Genomic DNA, 16,849 nt, shown 5'->3' with positions numbered 1-16,849 from the left:
AAGAGTTGTCAACAAGAGCCATTTTCAACCTCTTAGAATTACATAATTAATAAGCAAACTGGAGGTGACCTTAGAGATGCTGTGATATCACCACCTAATTTTACAGACGAAGAATCTGAGGGATGGAGAGGTTAAGCTGCTTGCCCAAGGCCACGTGGCTTAATTAACTTGCTTAACACCACATGTTTTTATAAAGGGGATTTTGCATTGGGGAATCAATTCTGGGAAGTAGCAAACAGGTGTATATAAAATAATAGTCCTGATAATTTCTGTCTTATTTTTCCATAGGCACTGTTGGCATCTGAACCTAAGAAAGGCAAAATGGATTTGTTGAAAATAACAATGAAAGAGTTAATCTCTTTGGCTGGACCTACAGATGACTCACAGAGCACAGTCCCTAAGGTAATAATGGAAATATACAAACCCTGCTAGGAAGGCAGTGGTTTTAAATCTTTGCTGTACTTAAAAAGAAAAAAAAAAAATCTGCTGAAGGTACTGAACTCTTGAGGATAAGACAGACATTTGAAGCTTATTCAGAGGGGTTTTGTTTTGGTTTGGTTTTTCCAGCCCACAAAATAAACCATTGCTTTAGTTGATATAGATTGACCAAGATGATCTGTTTTTAAACTGTGGTGAAAGCATTCAATTTAGACAAGATATTTTGTAATATTACAACTGTATCTAAAAATTTAAAAACGAATGTGCTATCACCTTCAAATTTCATGTGTGCTTCTTTGAGTCGATGTATATTTTATGATTCAGCAGTTGGATCTTTCCCTAAAATGTAGTGTCTGGCTTTGGGTATATTCATATTTTAATTTTAGCTAATACTTACTCCTTTTTTTGTCACTGCTAACGTTGAGTTAAGTATGTACTTATGTGTGTGTATGAATTTGGGTTAAGTGTTCCTCACAGCTTCACTCCACTCCACTCCATGGTAGTGCATACCTGTCAGATACTTCTTGTCTAGGCTTTCTCAGCAAATGCTTCATAGTAGGATGTTCCTACCCACCTGTGGGAGGCCCATGCTAGGTCAGAGAACAGACTGAGAGCTGAAGTTTACAGTCAAGTACAGTAAGTACATATGGTTTTATGTCAGAGCCTGTGGGAGGTATTAAAGGGAAGCCCATGGGCCAGAATGTGGACCGGTGGGAAAGGATAGGGTTTATTAACACATGTCACATAGTGGCCTGTGACTATACGATGTGAAATTTCTTTAAAAATTTTAAATAAAAAGTTACTGATCACTTTTCAGAAATGATCATTTTATTTTCCCCAAAAAAGTGTGAAAAATATAATTGGCTCCATTTTCTTAGACTATCACTTTAAAAAATTACCATTGTTTAATAAGAACATCTGAAAATAGTGAAATTTGGTTTTAAAGAGTACTTTAAATTATTACCTTACTCTGCTTCAAGGTCATTAATAACCACTAGTGATCATTTTTATTAAATTGGTAAAAATTTAATATTTTATCTCTGACCAGTCTTCTAGGTGTTGGATGATGATTTGCTTTCCTTCTCCCCTCCCATGGTTTACTTCTGTATTATTTTTTTATTATCTGTGAAATATTTCGGCACATAAAAATGTACAGTGAACCAAATGTAAAATAGATAACTAGTGGGAAGCAGCCGCATAGCACAGGGAGATCAGCTCGGTGCTTTGTGACCACCTAGAGGGGTGGGATAGGGAGGGTGGGAGGGAGGGAGATGCAAGAGGGAAGAGATATGGCAACATATGTATATGTGTAACTGATTCACTTTGTTGTAAAGCAGAAGCTAGCACACCATTGTAAAGCAATTATACTTCAATAAAGATGTTTAAATAAAAAAAAAAAAATGTACAGTGAATAATCAACATCTATGAAATCAGTTCCAAGTTTAAGAAGTAAAACGTTACAGATACAGTTGCATACACTGTAGATTCCTCCATATTCTGTTTCCCTTTGGTCCTCCTCATCTGTAATCATTAAACCAAATCATTTCGTGCATTTTTTTCATTCTTTTAAGAGCTTTTTTTTTTTTTTTTACATGAATTGTGTTATCTACACATTGTTTTATAGTTTGGGTTTTTTTCAGTCAACATTTTTTAAAATTAGTGAGCTCCAAGTTCATTTTAATTTCCAAGCAGAGTTTCATTGTATACAAATGTTTCCCTTTCTGCCTGGTGTGAAATCTGTGTTTCCCGGTTTTATTTTGCATTTCTCTGATAACTGGCTAGCTTTAACATCTTTCCATGTATTTATTAGGCTTTAGTATGACTTCTGTGAATTGCCTATTTAAAGACTTTGGCTACCTTTAATTTGGTTATTTGTCTTTGTTTTGCAAGAGTTGGGTTTTTTGTTGTTTTAAAATTATTTTCCTGATTTTTTTTTCCTTTTTGGTTCTTTGAATTACACGTATCTTCTCCTAGTCTATCACTTCTTTTCACTTTGCTTATTATTCTATTATTGCCTGGGAGTTTTAAATTTTAATAAAATGGAATATGTCAGCCTTTTCTTTTATGGTTTGTGCATTTGGATCTCATTTAAGAAAGCCTTCCATACCCCAGGGTCAGAAAGATATTTTATATTTTCTTTATATAATACATCCTTTCCTCTTGTACTATCGTACTGACACCACTTCTCTCATGTACTGTTTCTGTCGATACGCATGTCTGTTTCTGTGCTCTATTCTGTTAGTCTATTAGTCTGTCCCTGGGCCCAAATCACTATTTTAATTACTGTATTTTTTAAAATAAGTCTTGATATCTGGTAGGGTGAATCTCCTTTTTTTTTTCCTTCAGAATTACCTTGGCAATATTTGTCCCATTGCTCTTCCATATAAGTTTTAGAATCAGCTTGTTAAGTTCAACCAGAAAGCCCTTTTTAAATTTTGGATGGAATTTAAATTTATTGATTTATTTGGGGAAAATGACTTCTTTTTTTGATACTGAATTTTCCAGTCCATGTTCATGGCTTTATTTTTCCACTTGTTCAGATCTTCCTTAATGTTTTTCATTACATTTAAAAATAATTTTCCATAAAAGTCTTACAGATCTTTTGTGAAATGTTCAGCAACCTACGTAAATTGCTGTAATTCAACTGATGACTTGTCTGTAAATTCTTTGAATTTTCTTTATAGGTAATCATATCCTTAGTAATGCTAAATTTGCTTTACTCTTCTAATTCTTTAAAAAAATTTTCTTGTTCTTCTGGCTGGCACTTGTAGTACAGTTTTGTATAGAAATAGAGATAGCAGACATCCTTATGTTGTTTCTGATATTTGCTGTAGGTTTTAACGTCTCTTATCAAGGAAACCAAATTTTATTGAATGCTTTCAAGCATTTTTGAGATAAATGTTTTCTTCTAGAATTTGCAAACATCATGAATTATATTGACTTTTTAATATAATACTATCTTTGCCTCCAGAGAATGAACTCCCAACTTTGAAATGATAGATTTTTTTACACATTGCTAGATTCACCTAAAAATTTGAAAAAAAATTTTTTTTCACATATTTTCACTGGATTCATAAGTGAGATTAACCTGTGGTTTTCCTTTTTCATGCTGTACCTGTCCTCATTTTTATGTAAAAGTTTTTTATTGAATTATAACAAACATACAAAGATGTATACAAATAATATGTTTGCCTCCACAAAGTGAACACATTTCTATAACCAGCAAGAAACAGAACATTTTAGCACCTGAAAGCCCACTCATACTCCCTTCTAATCGCACCTTTTCCCCAAATGTAACCACTAGCTTAGTTTTAACACCATAGCTTTACCTGTTTTTTTAAAATTTCACATGAATGTAACCATACATTATATACTCTTTTGATATGATTTCTTTTGATGAACATTAAGTTTACAATATCCATCCATGTTGTGAATTATTCATTTTCATTGCTATGTAATAGTATACAGTTTATTTATCCATTCTTCTGTCGATGAACATTTGGGTGGTTTTAAATTTGGGGTTATTAAGAACAGTACATTTAAGAACATTCTTTGACAAGCCTAATGGTGAACAAATATGTACATTTCTTTTGAGTAGATACTTAGGAGTGGTTATTGAGTATGTGTATGTTGAGCTTTAATAGATACTACCATTTCTCAAAGTAGTTGTCCCTACCTTATTTTGATAGCCAGGTGGTACTGGACTGATAAAATAAACTTGGGCATCTTCTCTTAACAGTTTAAATAAGATTGGGATTATCTATTCTTTGAATATTTGGTAGAATTCGTCCATAAAATCATGTGGGTCTTTGTGTGTGTGTGTGTGTGTGTGTGTGTGTGTGTGTGTTATTTTGGTGGGTTTGGTGTCTTGCTTTCTTTTTGGTCTGTGAGTGGGATTTTTAACTATTGATTTTCTTTATATAATGGTAATATCTATATAGGTTTTCCATTTCTCCTTGAATTTGTTTTGATTAGTTCTGTTTTCTAGGAAATTGTTCATTTTGCCTTAATTTTTCTAATTGACTAGGGTAGAAATATTTTTGTTTTATTCTCTGATGTACCTTTAGTCATGTCCTCTTTGGTATTCATGTTATTGCATATTTTCTTCTCTCTCTTCTTGGTTAGTCTCATCAGAGGTTTGTTTCTATTTCAAAGAATCACCTTTTTGTTTTGTTAATGCTTATAGTTATGTCATTGATGTTTTAAAATTTTCTACTCTTTTAAATTTTCTTTCTCTATTTTGGGTTTATTGTTCTTTTTCTGTCATCTTAGTTGGACGTTTTTTCCAATTCATTTTTTTATTAAAGTAGAGTTGATTTACAGTGTTGTGTTAATTTCTGCTCTACAGCAGTGATTGAGTTATACATATATATACATTCTTTTTTATTTTCTTTTCTATTATGGTTTATCACAGGATATTGAATATAGTCCCCTGTGCTATACAGTAGGACCTTGTTTTTATCCATTCGGTATATAATGGTTTGCCTTTTTTTTTAATAGACGCCATTTAAGGTGTACATTTCTTTTATGTTCCACTTAAACGCATCGCACAAGCGTCAGTGTGTAGCATCTTCATTATTGTTCAGCTGTAAATATTAAAAATTTTTTTCTTTGACCAGTGTTTTAAAATGTGTCAGTTTTAAAAGTATGCAAAGAAACTGATTCCTAACTTAATTCCACTATGATCAGAGCATAATCTGTAAGAAATTAATTTTTTGGTATTTGTTGAGGCTTTATGGCTAGGTTTGAGGTCATTTTAAAAAATAAATGTTTCATGTGTGCTTGGAAAGACTGTATTGTCTCTATTTGCTAGGTGCAGGATTCTACATAGGTCCATTGGATCAAACTTTTGTATTGCATTGTTCAGATCTTGCTTACTTAAGAAAATTGATTTATCAATCATTAGGCATGTTTTATTAATATCTATTTTATTTGTGAATTATCCATTTCTTCTTGTAATTTGGTAATTTTTTTGTTTGGAGGCTATGCTACTGGATATGTACAGATTTGGAATTACCACAGTCTTCAACCTACAACTGATTTTGAACTTTTTATTCTAGGTTCATGCTTTAAATATCCTTAGAGCCTTGTTCAGAGATACACGTCTGGGAGAAATTATTATCCCTTACGTTGCTGATGGAGCTAAGGCTGCAATTCTGGGCTTTACATCACCAGTCTGGGCAGTAAGTGCATTTGCTATTTATTTTCATTGACTTAATTATACCTCTGAGTAGGTTTTAATAAACTAACGTTTCACTGGATGATAAAAAATATGTACTGCATTTTATTAAGGAGTTACTCCAAGGGATAAATTCTTGGATCAAGCTACATTTTGACCCTTGGTATTTTATGGTTACATTCTGTCTCCTTTGTTGGCTTATTAGCCATAACTCTTTGTTTTCTTATTTTAGTATTTGCTTTAGAGTTTATAGTATATATCTTTAACATCACAGTCTGCCCTCAAGTAATATTTTACCATCTTAAAGTATAAGAACCTAGCAATATGTACTCCCATTTCTCTCCTCCCAATCTTTGTGCTTTTATTATACATTTTACTTTTATGTATATTGTAAACCCACACTACATTGTTATTATTTTTGTTTAAACTGTCAATTATCTTTATTTAAAAACTGACCATTTTCACTATTTTTAAGTATACAATTCAGTGGCATTAAAAACATTCACAGTGTTGTGCAGTCATCATCACTCTCCATTTTCAGAACTTTTTCATCTTCCCAAACAGAAACTGTACCCATTAAATAGTAACTCCCCACATCCCCCTTCCCCCAGCCCCTGGTAACCTCTCTTCTTCTTTTTGTCTCTATGAATTTGCCTATTCTAGGTACCTCATATAAGTGGAATCATACAATATTTGTCCTTTCATGTCTGGATTGTTTCATTTAGCATAGTGTTTTCAGGGTTCATCCATGTTGTAGCATGTATCATAATTTCATTCCTTTTTAAGGATGAATGAAATTCCATCGTATGGTTATATGACATTTTGTTTATTCTTTCGTCTGTTGATGGACACTTAAGCTGTTTCTTTTTGGCTAGGGTGAATAATGCTGCAGTGAACATTGGTGTACAAGTATCTGTTTGAGTCCCTGCTTTCAATTCATTTGTGTATATCATATAGTAATTCTGTATTTAATTTTTTGAGGAACTGTCAAACTGTGTTCCACAGTGGCAGCACCATTTTATACTCCCATTAGAGTTCCATTTTCTTCACATCCTCGCCAGCACTTGTTATTTTCTATTTTTTTGGTAACAGCCATCCCAACAGGTGTGAAGTGGTATCTTGTTTGATGTTTTGATTGCACTTGATGTTGAGCTGGAAGCAGAATGACTCTGAGTATCTGAATGTGTCTGTTGTGGGCTCTGGGTATCAGTGTGTTGAGCGAATGCTGGAAATATACTCTATCAAAAGGTGAAAAAAACAGATGCAAAACATGAAAATGGGGGAGGTTAAATGCTGAGTCACTTTTTTGGTTTTCTTTTGTTTTTTGCAATATGATTACCATCCAGAAACTTTTTGATTCAGAACTCTAAGATTGTGGGCAATACCCAGTACAGTTTTCAGATTAAAGAAAGTAAACTTCCACTTTTTTTTTTATAATTCCTGGGAGAAACACCATGATTTTATTGTTTTTCCTACATCATTGTGCCTTCTAGAATAAAGGAGACTAACCTATGGTTTGTAGGCACTTGACTGTAGCGTTAAAAAAAAAAAAAAAAGACTGGCAAAGGGAGAGGAGAAAAGAAGCTAGACCTTAATATATTACCTGCAGAATGGAGAATTTACTAGAAAGGCAGGCTTTCCAATTAGTGAGCTGCACAAACCAATTCATAACTCTCTGATGAGCCTCTAATTGAGAGTCAGTATATTGAAGTGTAGCCCAAGGCACAGACTCCCAATGTAAAGAGGAATCCTCAAGATTGCCAACTGTTGCCTGGAAAATCGTACATCTTCCTGTAAGAAAGATAAATGTCTGAAATTCTGTCTAGGAGCATTGCCTAACTACTCCTGAGGACACGGTGTTTACCTTTTGCATTTACAGGAAAACGAAGCAATACCTGTATACTGTCAGGAGAGGTAGATAGGAATGTGGCTTGACCATCAGGAAGAGTAGAGATCATAAAGCTGATTGCCAGAAATGTCAGTATTGTTTTCTTTAAGCCATTCATTCCAGATGAACAGAGAAATGTTCTCTATGAAAGGGCTTTCAGAGAGTGAAACCTGGTGACTTTTCCAACTTTAGGAAAACTGAAAGTATCAGAAATGAATGGATCTTTTTTTTAAAGTCTTTTTTGGAGACCTTTTAAACAGTAACACATGGGCACTGCAGAAAGTCTGAAAATACAAGCATAAAAGGAAAAGGAAAAGTCACCGGTTTAACTACCATACAGATATAATAATCTTTAGCATTCGAATGTGTTTTCTTTCTCTTTTTTCTATGTGGCTTTTATGTGTGTGTAGTACTCATATGCACACATAATCTATAAAAGCCTGCACAAATATATATAAGTGCTTATGTATAGTTTTATTTGGGGGGAATCTTCCCTTTTAACATGTGTTTTAAAGGAATCTTTTTTGTTTCTATTCAGTTTGTTTGCTTTACCAGAGAAAATAAACATCACAGCTATAATGATCCATACTCTGACTTAAATATATCAATTGTTCTGTTTCCTTCCTTATAAAAACCTAATCTAAGATACGCCAGAACCATGGCAACATACTCAATGAATGTGAAGAAGTCTTCATTTTACAAAACAATTAACCGTAGCATTCTGTGTGAAGTTGTTTAAAGAGTGGTTTTTCCTGACTGTGTGTGAAATATGGTTTGATTTACAGAAATCTGATTTGTACACATCTTCTCAGGAATATATCTTGTACCTAAAGGTGACTCCATCTGTACTTTTGGCTTAATTGTTTTTCCTGGTAAGTTAGAGGAAAAAAAAAAGTAAAATAAGCTTAATTTTAATTTTGCAGTGAAGGAACATTTTCCAGGAAGCATTCATGTGTATGTTAATTGTTTGTACAGAGTCCTCAATCTTTGTATTGAGACCACACAAATCTCTCAATCTTTGCCACCTATTAGGCATTTTTAAAAGCCAGGGGAAATGTATTGTTGTAAATATATATAAGACATTAGGCATACCTACTGGTTACAGACAATATTAAACACTAGAAATACAAGGATAAGTAAGACATAATCATAATAGTGACTGTCTTATTGACTATTTTCCATGTGCTTGGTATCATTTACATTGATTATCTCAGTTCATGCTCAGAGCAATCCTGCTAGGTAGATTCTGTTATTAGAATCCCCATTTTACAGATAAAGAGAGGGGAGAGGAGAAATAACTTTGTCCAAGGACGTACAAGTATTTTTTGTGTGATTCTAGAATCTGTGCTATTATCGGGGAAAGTTTTGGGTATTATAGGAATACGGCGAAGGTGTATCTTACTTACCTTTTAGGGTTTTGACCCTGTCCTTAGAAAACAGAGCTGGAGATATAGCCTGGGTGCTAAGGTTTTATTGAATGGTACAAACCTACAGCAGCAGGAATGAAGGGAAAAGGGAAGTGAGGCAAGAAAAGAGAAGAGACATTATCAAGCAGGCGTTGTAGTTTAACTTGCAGGAAAACTGAGCTGCTTGTCTGGTCATGTGGTATATCTTCTAGCCAGGCCATGTGAAACTACCGACTCTGGGAACAGTCCCACCTTCTCTCTCTTATTGGTCAAAATTCACCCCTTAGGGCATTAACACAACTTGCGCAGGTGTTGACACAACCCTTGGGCAGCTGCTAGAGAAGCCAGATCCCATGCCCTGTGATGTAGCATCTCATCTGAGTCTGGAAATGGCTGGATGAGCCACAGTCACCATTGGTGTCTGGGGTTTGACACTTGGCTTCCACTGCTGTTGAAAAACCCTGCATGAGAGAGTTTCACAGTAGGGGGATGATGGGCTTTGACTGATGTGGTGAAAAGTGGAGGCTCGATTGTGAGGTGGCAGGAGGGAAGGCGGAAGACCAATCAGGAAGCTATTGTAATAGTTCTGCCAAGTGATGATAGTGGCTCAGAATAGAGAAATATTAGTAAAGATGGTGACAAGTGATAATCTTCAACATATATTTTAGAGATGAAGCTAGTTTAGTTAAAAATTAGGTAACAAACAGTGATTTGTAGATACATATATCTATGGAAACAGAATTTTCTGGGCACGTTTTGAAAACTGAGACATTTCTGGGCATTTCCTTTTTTATGTTCAACTACCTGATCTTCTTTCCCTGCATCCTCATTGCAGGGTAGGTAACTCATCTTTCCAGCTTGCCCAGAAGCTCCATTGAGTATGCCACCTTAGGGTCCTTCTCAGACCCACACCAGGTTTATATTTCTATCTGGTACATCTTACTTTGCTTCCCTCAGGCCAGCTCTGGTTTACAGTATGCAGTGGGTTTGAGGAAGAAAAAGAGCCTTTCAAATCTTCCCATTAGTGCTGCCATGTGCACTCTATTCCTCTTCCGGCACCGTTGACAGGCCCACTGGCGGTTGTGAGGGTGCCACAAGGGTGCCAGGCTGAGGGCTGTGCGGTGCTGAAACTCAGCCATGCTCTGCTTATTACACTGCATGCCTTTGCGTGGAGCTTTATTCACCCACAGGAAGAGTACTTTTTCCTTAGTTCACCTGTAGGTGGTGCGTGGGCTCCTAGAAGCTCCGTCTCTTCTTTTCTCATGGGATAAGTGTCTTGCTACTTTGGAGGAAAGTCACCCTGAATTCCAGACAGGGCTGGCCCTCCCCTTAATCATAGGACCAGAAATCATAGTACAGTTTTCCTGGATTGCAGATGAGGGACTTGTGACCTGAAGTTTTAAGTGTCTTTTTCAAGGTCCATGGCTAAGAGGTGATGGAAGGCAAATTAGAATCGAAATCCCATTTAATTTTTTCAGAAAGTATTTCTTTCTACTATAAACTGGCACTATGTACACTAGACAAAATACTTCATAATATTATATGCAGATCCCATCTTCAAGGATGTGACTGTCCATAAAGGGTGAAGGTATATGGTGTGTACCACACCACACCACAATAATTGTACCACATAGTGATTGCACATGATAGGTTCTCCATTCATATTTTTAAAATATTTGTTAAGGCAGCATTTATGTTATATAAGAAAAGACATAAATGTATAAGCAAAGTATGTAGTATACATAAGTAGACATATACATATATACACACATACACACACACACTGCTTTGTGAAACCTAATTTTCATTTACCTAACTCTTCTGTATCTTACAGAAATCTGTTTGGAAACTCTTTTGTACTACAAAGGAAAGAAAAAGCATATGTAATCAGCTAATAGAAGGGGAAAACTTTGGCAGCAGTTGTCAGTTTGTAGCTGAATACCAAGTCTCTATCAACTGTATGTTGGGGGCTTGATGGGGAAGGTAGTAAGAGAAGAGGTTTTCTGGTGTTTTCCTTGTGATAAGGATTGATTATAGTTGGAGTTATTTGGCAGCCATTCTGTTCTCTCCATTTCTAACTTTATTACTACTTGCTCTTTTCTGTTGTTACTTTCCTTTTTACTTGCACTCTCCTTGGTCCTTCCTTCCTAATAAACAGGACTGTTTTCATTGCCATTACTACTATGAGTTTTTCAAAATATACTAGCACTGTATATGAACTTTTTCATTACCCACGTTAAGATTTAACATCAGTGAATCACGTTAGCATTTACTATCCATGTTTTAGGAGTTGATAATGTAGTTTGTCAGTTAGTCACAACCTTTTTCTCAATTGTACTTCTACTTAGTTCCCCTCCTCATTAGCTTTATAGTGAACAGGGACAGAAAATATGGATGAAATATTAGAAAATAAAAAGGGGTAACTGAAACAGATGTCCTTGAACTATTAATACTGTCACACAGAAACAAGGACACTCTTCTTGCTTAAGTAACAAGTAGTCTTCATGCTAGTTATTTTGCTCTACATTTACAGTAACTTTTAAAAATGTTATGCTGTATAACTTCTACACTTTTAAAACAGAGTATATATATTTCAACATATGGAAATCAATTAATTTAATAACCCGTACAAATAGACTAAAGAACCAAAAACCACGTGATCATTTAAGCAGAGGCAAAAAAACAGTTGACACAATCTGACACCATTTCATGTTAAAAACACTCAATAAACTAGAAATGGAAGGGAACTTTCTCAATCTGATGAAGGGTATTAATGAAAAATCTATAGCTAACAATGTACTTAATGGTAAAAGACTGAAAGCTTTTCCCCTAAGATCAGGAACAGGACAAGGATATCCACGCTTGTCACATCTATTCAACATTGTACTGGAGGTTTTAGGTAGGGCAGTTAGGCAAGAATAAGAAATAATATCAGCCAGATTGGAAAGAAAGCTGCAAAACTATTTCTGTTTTTCAATTGCAGTTACATATAGAAAATCCTAAGGCGTTCACCCACACACACACACACGCACACACAAATTAGGGCTAATAAGTTCAGCAAGGTTGCAGGACACAAGATCAATGTACAAAAATCAGTTGTATTTCTATACACTACCAATGAATAATCAAAAAATGAAATTAAGAAAACATTTCCATTTATAATAGAATCAAAAAGAATAAAATATTTAAGAATAAATGTAACAAAAGAAGTTTAAGATTTGTGCAATGAAACTTAGAAACCATTGTTGAAAGAAATTAAAGAAGGCCTAAATAAGTGGGAAGATATTCCATACTCATGGACTGGAAGACAGTATTCTTAAGATGGCAATACTCCCCAATCTACAGATTCACTATAATCTCTGTTAAAATTCCGTTTTGACATTTTTGCAGAAATTGACCAGTTTATTCTAAAATTGAGAGAGAATGCAAGAGACTCAGAATAGCCAGAACAATCTTGAAAAAGAACAGAATTGGAAGACTCACATATCCAAATTTCAAGACTTACACAAAGCAACAGTAATCAAGACAGTGTGGTAATGCCTTAAGGATAGACTTATATAAATCAATGGAACAGAATTAAGAGTCCAGAAATAAAACCTAACTTTTAATAAAAAAGGTGTCAAAACAGTTCAGTGGGGGAAAGAATAGTCTGTTCAACAAATGGTTCTGGGACAACTGAATATCCACATGCAAAAGAATGCTTTTGCTTCTTATCTTATACTATATTTAGAAATTAACTCAAAATGGATCAAAGTCCTAAATGTAAGAGCCAAAATGATAAAACCTTTAGAAGAAAACATAAGTATAAATCTTTGTGACCTTGGATTAGGTAATGGCTTCTTAGATATGACACCTAAAGCACAAGCAACAAAAGAAAAATGGTAGATTAGATTGATCAAAATTTAAAATGTCTGTGTTTCAAAGCATACCACTAAGAAAATGAAAAGGCATCTGACAGAATGGGAGAAATTATTTGCAAATCATATATCTGATAATTGTATATTTGACTGGTATCCAGGATATATAAAAAACTCTTACAAATCAATGATAAAAAGAACCCAATTTAAAAATGGACAATGAATTTGAATATATTTCTCCAAAAAAGAGATACACAGGTGGCCAGTAAGTACATGAAAAGATGCTTAACATCATTCATTATCAGGAAAACACAAATCAAAACCACAATGATATAACCATTTCATATCCAGTGGGATAGCTATAATTTAAAAGGTGGACCATTACAATTACTGGGGAGGATTTGGAGAACTGGTGAAAATGGAACTCTCGTACACTGCTGGTAAGGATGTAAATGGTACCGCCACTTTGGCAGTTTCTCAAAAGGTTAGCATAGAGTTACCATGTGACCCAGCAGATTCACTTCTTGGTATATACCCAAGAAAAGTGAAAACATGTTTACACAAAAACTTGTATGGGGCTTCCCTGGTGGCGCAGTGGTTGAGAATCTGCCTGCCAATGCAGGGGACACGGGTTCGAGCCCTGGTCTGGGAAGATCCCACATGCCGCGGAGCAACTGGGCCCGTGAGCCACAATTACTGAGCCTGCGCGTCTGGAGCCTGTGCTCCGCAACAAGAGAGGCCGCGACAGTGAGAGGCCCACGCACCGCGATGAAGAGTGGCCCCCGCTTGCCGCAACTAGAGAAAGCCCTCGCACAGAAACGAAGACCCAACACACCCAAAAATAAATAAATAAAAAAAAAAAAAAAAAAAAAAAAACTTGTATGTGAGTGTTCATAGCACCATTATCCATAATAGCCAAAAAGTGGAAACAACCCAGTGTTCATCAAATGATGAGTAGATTTTTTTAATGTGGTATATCCATTCAATGGAATGTTATTCAGCCATAAAAAGGAATGGCATACTGATACATGCTACAACATGGGTGAACCTTGAGAATGAAAGCCAAATGAAAGAAGCCAGACATAAAAGGCTGCATGTCACATGATCTCATGAATATGAAATATCCAGAATAGGCAAATCCCTAGAGACAGAAAGTAGATTAGTACTTGCCTAGTGAGGGAGAATAGGAAATGACTGTTAATGTGTATAGGGTTTCATTTTGGAGTCATGAAAATATTCTGGAATTAGGTAGTGGTGATAGTTTCCTACTTTGTGAACATAGTAAAAACTACTGAATAGTAGCTTTAAGATGGCGAATTTTATGGTATGTGAATTATATCTCAATAACAGGAAAATTAATTTTTAGAAATGTCTTAAAAGTTTATCATTTGGTCACCTTTGGAGGTTGCTATGACATGAACTCATTCTGCACACTGGTAAATTTATGGAAATAATTCTGTGCTAACTGATAACAGAATGACCAAATAGCTCATGAAGGAAAGCTTTTTTTTTTAATGGTAGTTTTTCTGAAAATTGTAACTAATTAATGGTAGAATATCACTAATTTGCTATACCTACTGGAATAAGTAATGATAATCACTGGCTACTAATGAGGGAACTTGATGAATGGATCAGGCTGGTAATCTGTTTGATCCATCTTAACATTACTAAAAGACATTATGTGTCTCCTGCCTTCAGCCTATCAAATCAAACAAGGGAGTTTTCTTTCTTGGTTGGGGGCTTTGGGGTGGGGGATGGGTGCCCATTCACTTTGTAAAACAGTCCTCTACAGTTTTGATAAGGTATGCCTCAGCAGGCATCCTCTTTCATCTCCAGACACTCCTGTTTTAAGTTTACTGCTTCTGGCAGTCTTTGTCAGAAAGTTTGGTTTAGGGCAAGATGGAGTTTGTGTTTTGATTTTTCTTTTCTTTTTATGTTTTTGTATGATTCTTGAGAGGCGATAGGGTCCTGGATGACGTTACCAAGTCATCTTGAACCTAAGGAGTCTTTGGGAACCAAGTCAATGGCTTAGGTGAGAGATAATCAAGACCTGAGCTAGGACAGAGGCGATGTTGATAGAGTAACAGGACAGAGTGATGTGTTTGGGGATATTAGGCAAGGCACACAGTAGGGACTTCATTAGTGTTTGTTAACTGTTGAATGGACATAAGTGAGTTTGTCCAATTTTAGGGTTTTATTGCAATTATGGTATGAATTGTGCCAGTGTATCTGTGGTCCATTTCAAGAGTTACCACACATAAATTGAGTATCTGTGGTCCATTTCAAGAGTTACCACACATAAATTGAGTCAGTCATGTGCTTCTAGAGGAGAGGTTGCAAACTGGTGGCTGATAGGTCAAATCTGGCCCACAACTGTGTTTTATTTGGCTTCCACAATAGTTTTTTTTTTTTCCTTTAATTTGTTGCCAACTTTTCAAAATAGATTTCACATAAAAGTTGGGGTTTCTGGCTTCTCTTGAAAAAGCAGAAGATCTGGCAACACTGGGCTTACATTCCCCTCAAGGCAGCAACTTCAGCTGAAGCTGAATAGTGACTGCATTAGACCCAATCCTGTGCTGCCTCTGTCACTCACTGTCCTTATGGGCATTTGAGTTGTGATCCTTACTGTAGTAGTTTCAGGAAGCTATCTTCTAAATCCTACATTGTTACTTTTAACTACCTTTTTTCTTATATTGCTATTTAACACACCATATGACTCCTATCTAATTAGAATATAAGCTCTGTGTTAGCAGTAAGTGTGTGTGTTCTATTTCTGGACATTCTCCATGGGGTTGGTATAGGGCCTTACACACTATAGGGAAGTCAGTATATATTTATACATCTCTACTCTGATTTGGCAAGGTAATTGAGGAAGCCCAATATCCCATGGCTTTCAAGACATTTTTATGATGTAGGAAAGCGTCTTGACACATTGGTTTGGAAATAGATCTGCTTTATTATTACCATTTGAAGAAATGATTCATGTTTATAGTTTTTTCTTCTTATTTCTGTGAACCAGTTGCCTCAGATAATCTTAGGGTTAAAATTACTTTGTTAGGTTACTGCAGTTGTGTGGTTAATAACATTTTGTATATGATATTAAATATTTTCTTGGCCATATTAATAATGTGGATCCTTTGAGTTAGGTCTGATAAGTATTTTCTCATAGGTAAATGATTACAGAAAATAAAAGGAAAGAGCTGAGCTCTTTCTTGGGATATTCATCATCAGAAATGATGTGGGAAAATGAATTTATTGTTTCTTTTTAAGTGTTATTTAATGATACAAGTACAAAGAGATAATGAAAACAGTTGCTGGTAATATTAGAAGTATAGGAAAAAGCTGTGTTGTGTGCATGTGGTTGGATTGTAGAGCTCAGTTTAAGAGGAAGTCATTGAGGTAATTACTATAAAGTTATTGAAAATTGTCTTCCTTTATGGACATAAACCACATCTTCTTTAGCCCCACACTAGGCAATCGGGTAATGATTTTGAATGTCTAGTTTGAACATTGTAAATGTTGGTTTCACACCATGAATATTTCTTAACCTTTGTTGTGTGTCTATTTTTACATTAGGTGAGAAATTCATCCACACTTCTCTTCAGTACATTGATCACAAGAATATTTGGAGTTAAAAGGGGAAAGGATGAACTTTCCAAAAAAAATAGGTAAGCTTCATCTAATGCTAACTTTACTTTTTTATAAAATATTGTCCTGGCCAAAAATAATTTTTGGAATTTTGCTTACTTTTATAGATTCATCTAGAGCATAAAACTATAAAAATACTATGGTAAATTAACCTATGCTGCCAAATTCTAAGCCCTTGGGCAAAAATATCTACTGTTTAATAAGTGAACCTTTCAAAGCAGCAAAAAAATATATATCAGAGTAGCAAGGGCCGAAATGTAGAGCTTGTTTCTCAGTGCAACAGCTAAAGTTCGTTTTTTTGTTTTGTTTTGTTTTTGATTTACATCTTCTTCACGTATTCCTGAAATGTCCTATATTGCTTTTTCTTGATGTGTCATCACTTACTAGCTTGTGCAATATCTTTGCTTTTATAGTAACTGGAAGTTTAAATATT

At 35.1% G+C, this 16,849-nt stretch overlaps 1 protein-coding gene across 2 annotated transcripts in view; it reads left to right on the top strand.

Annotated features, from left to right (window-relative positions):
• THADA (THADA armadillo repeat containing) overlaps positions 1-16,849 on the top strand; it is a 318,246-nt gene that overhangs the window by 81,471 nt on the left and 219,926 nt on the right. For both annotated transcript variants that reach the window (XM_061210468.1, XM_061210467.1), the window contains exons 24-26: positions 289-402; positions 5,499-5,621; positions 16,345-16,436. In XM_061210468.1, coding sequence (XP_061066451.1) covers positions 289-402; positions 5,499-5,621; positions 16,345-16,436 — 329 coding nt within the window. The remainder of the gene's footprint in view (positions 1-288; positions 403-5,498; positions 5,622-16,344; positions 16,437-16,849) is intronic.

This window comes from Eubalaena glacialis, chromosome 14 (genome assembly GCF_028564815.1).
Source record: "Eubalaena glacialis isolate mEubGla1 chromosome 14, mEubGla1.1.hap2.+ XY, whole genome shotgun sequence".
Taxonomy (NCBI): Eukaryota; Metazoa; Chordata; class Mammalia; order Artiodactyla; family Balaenidae; genus Eubalaena; species Eubalaena glacialis.
This window is presented reverse-complemented; position numbering and strand designations above follow the sequence as displayed.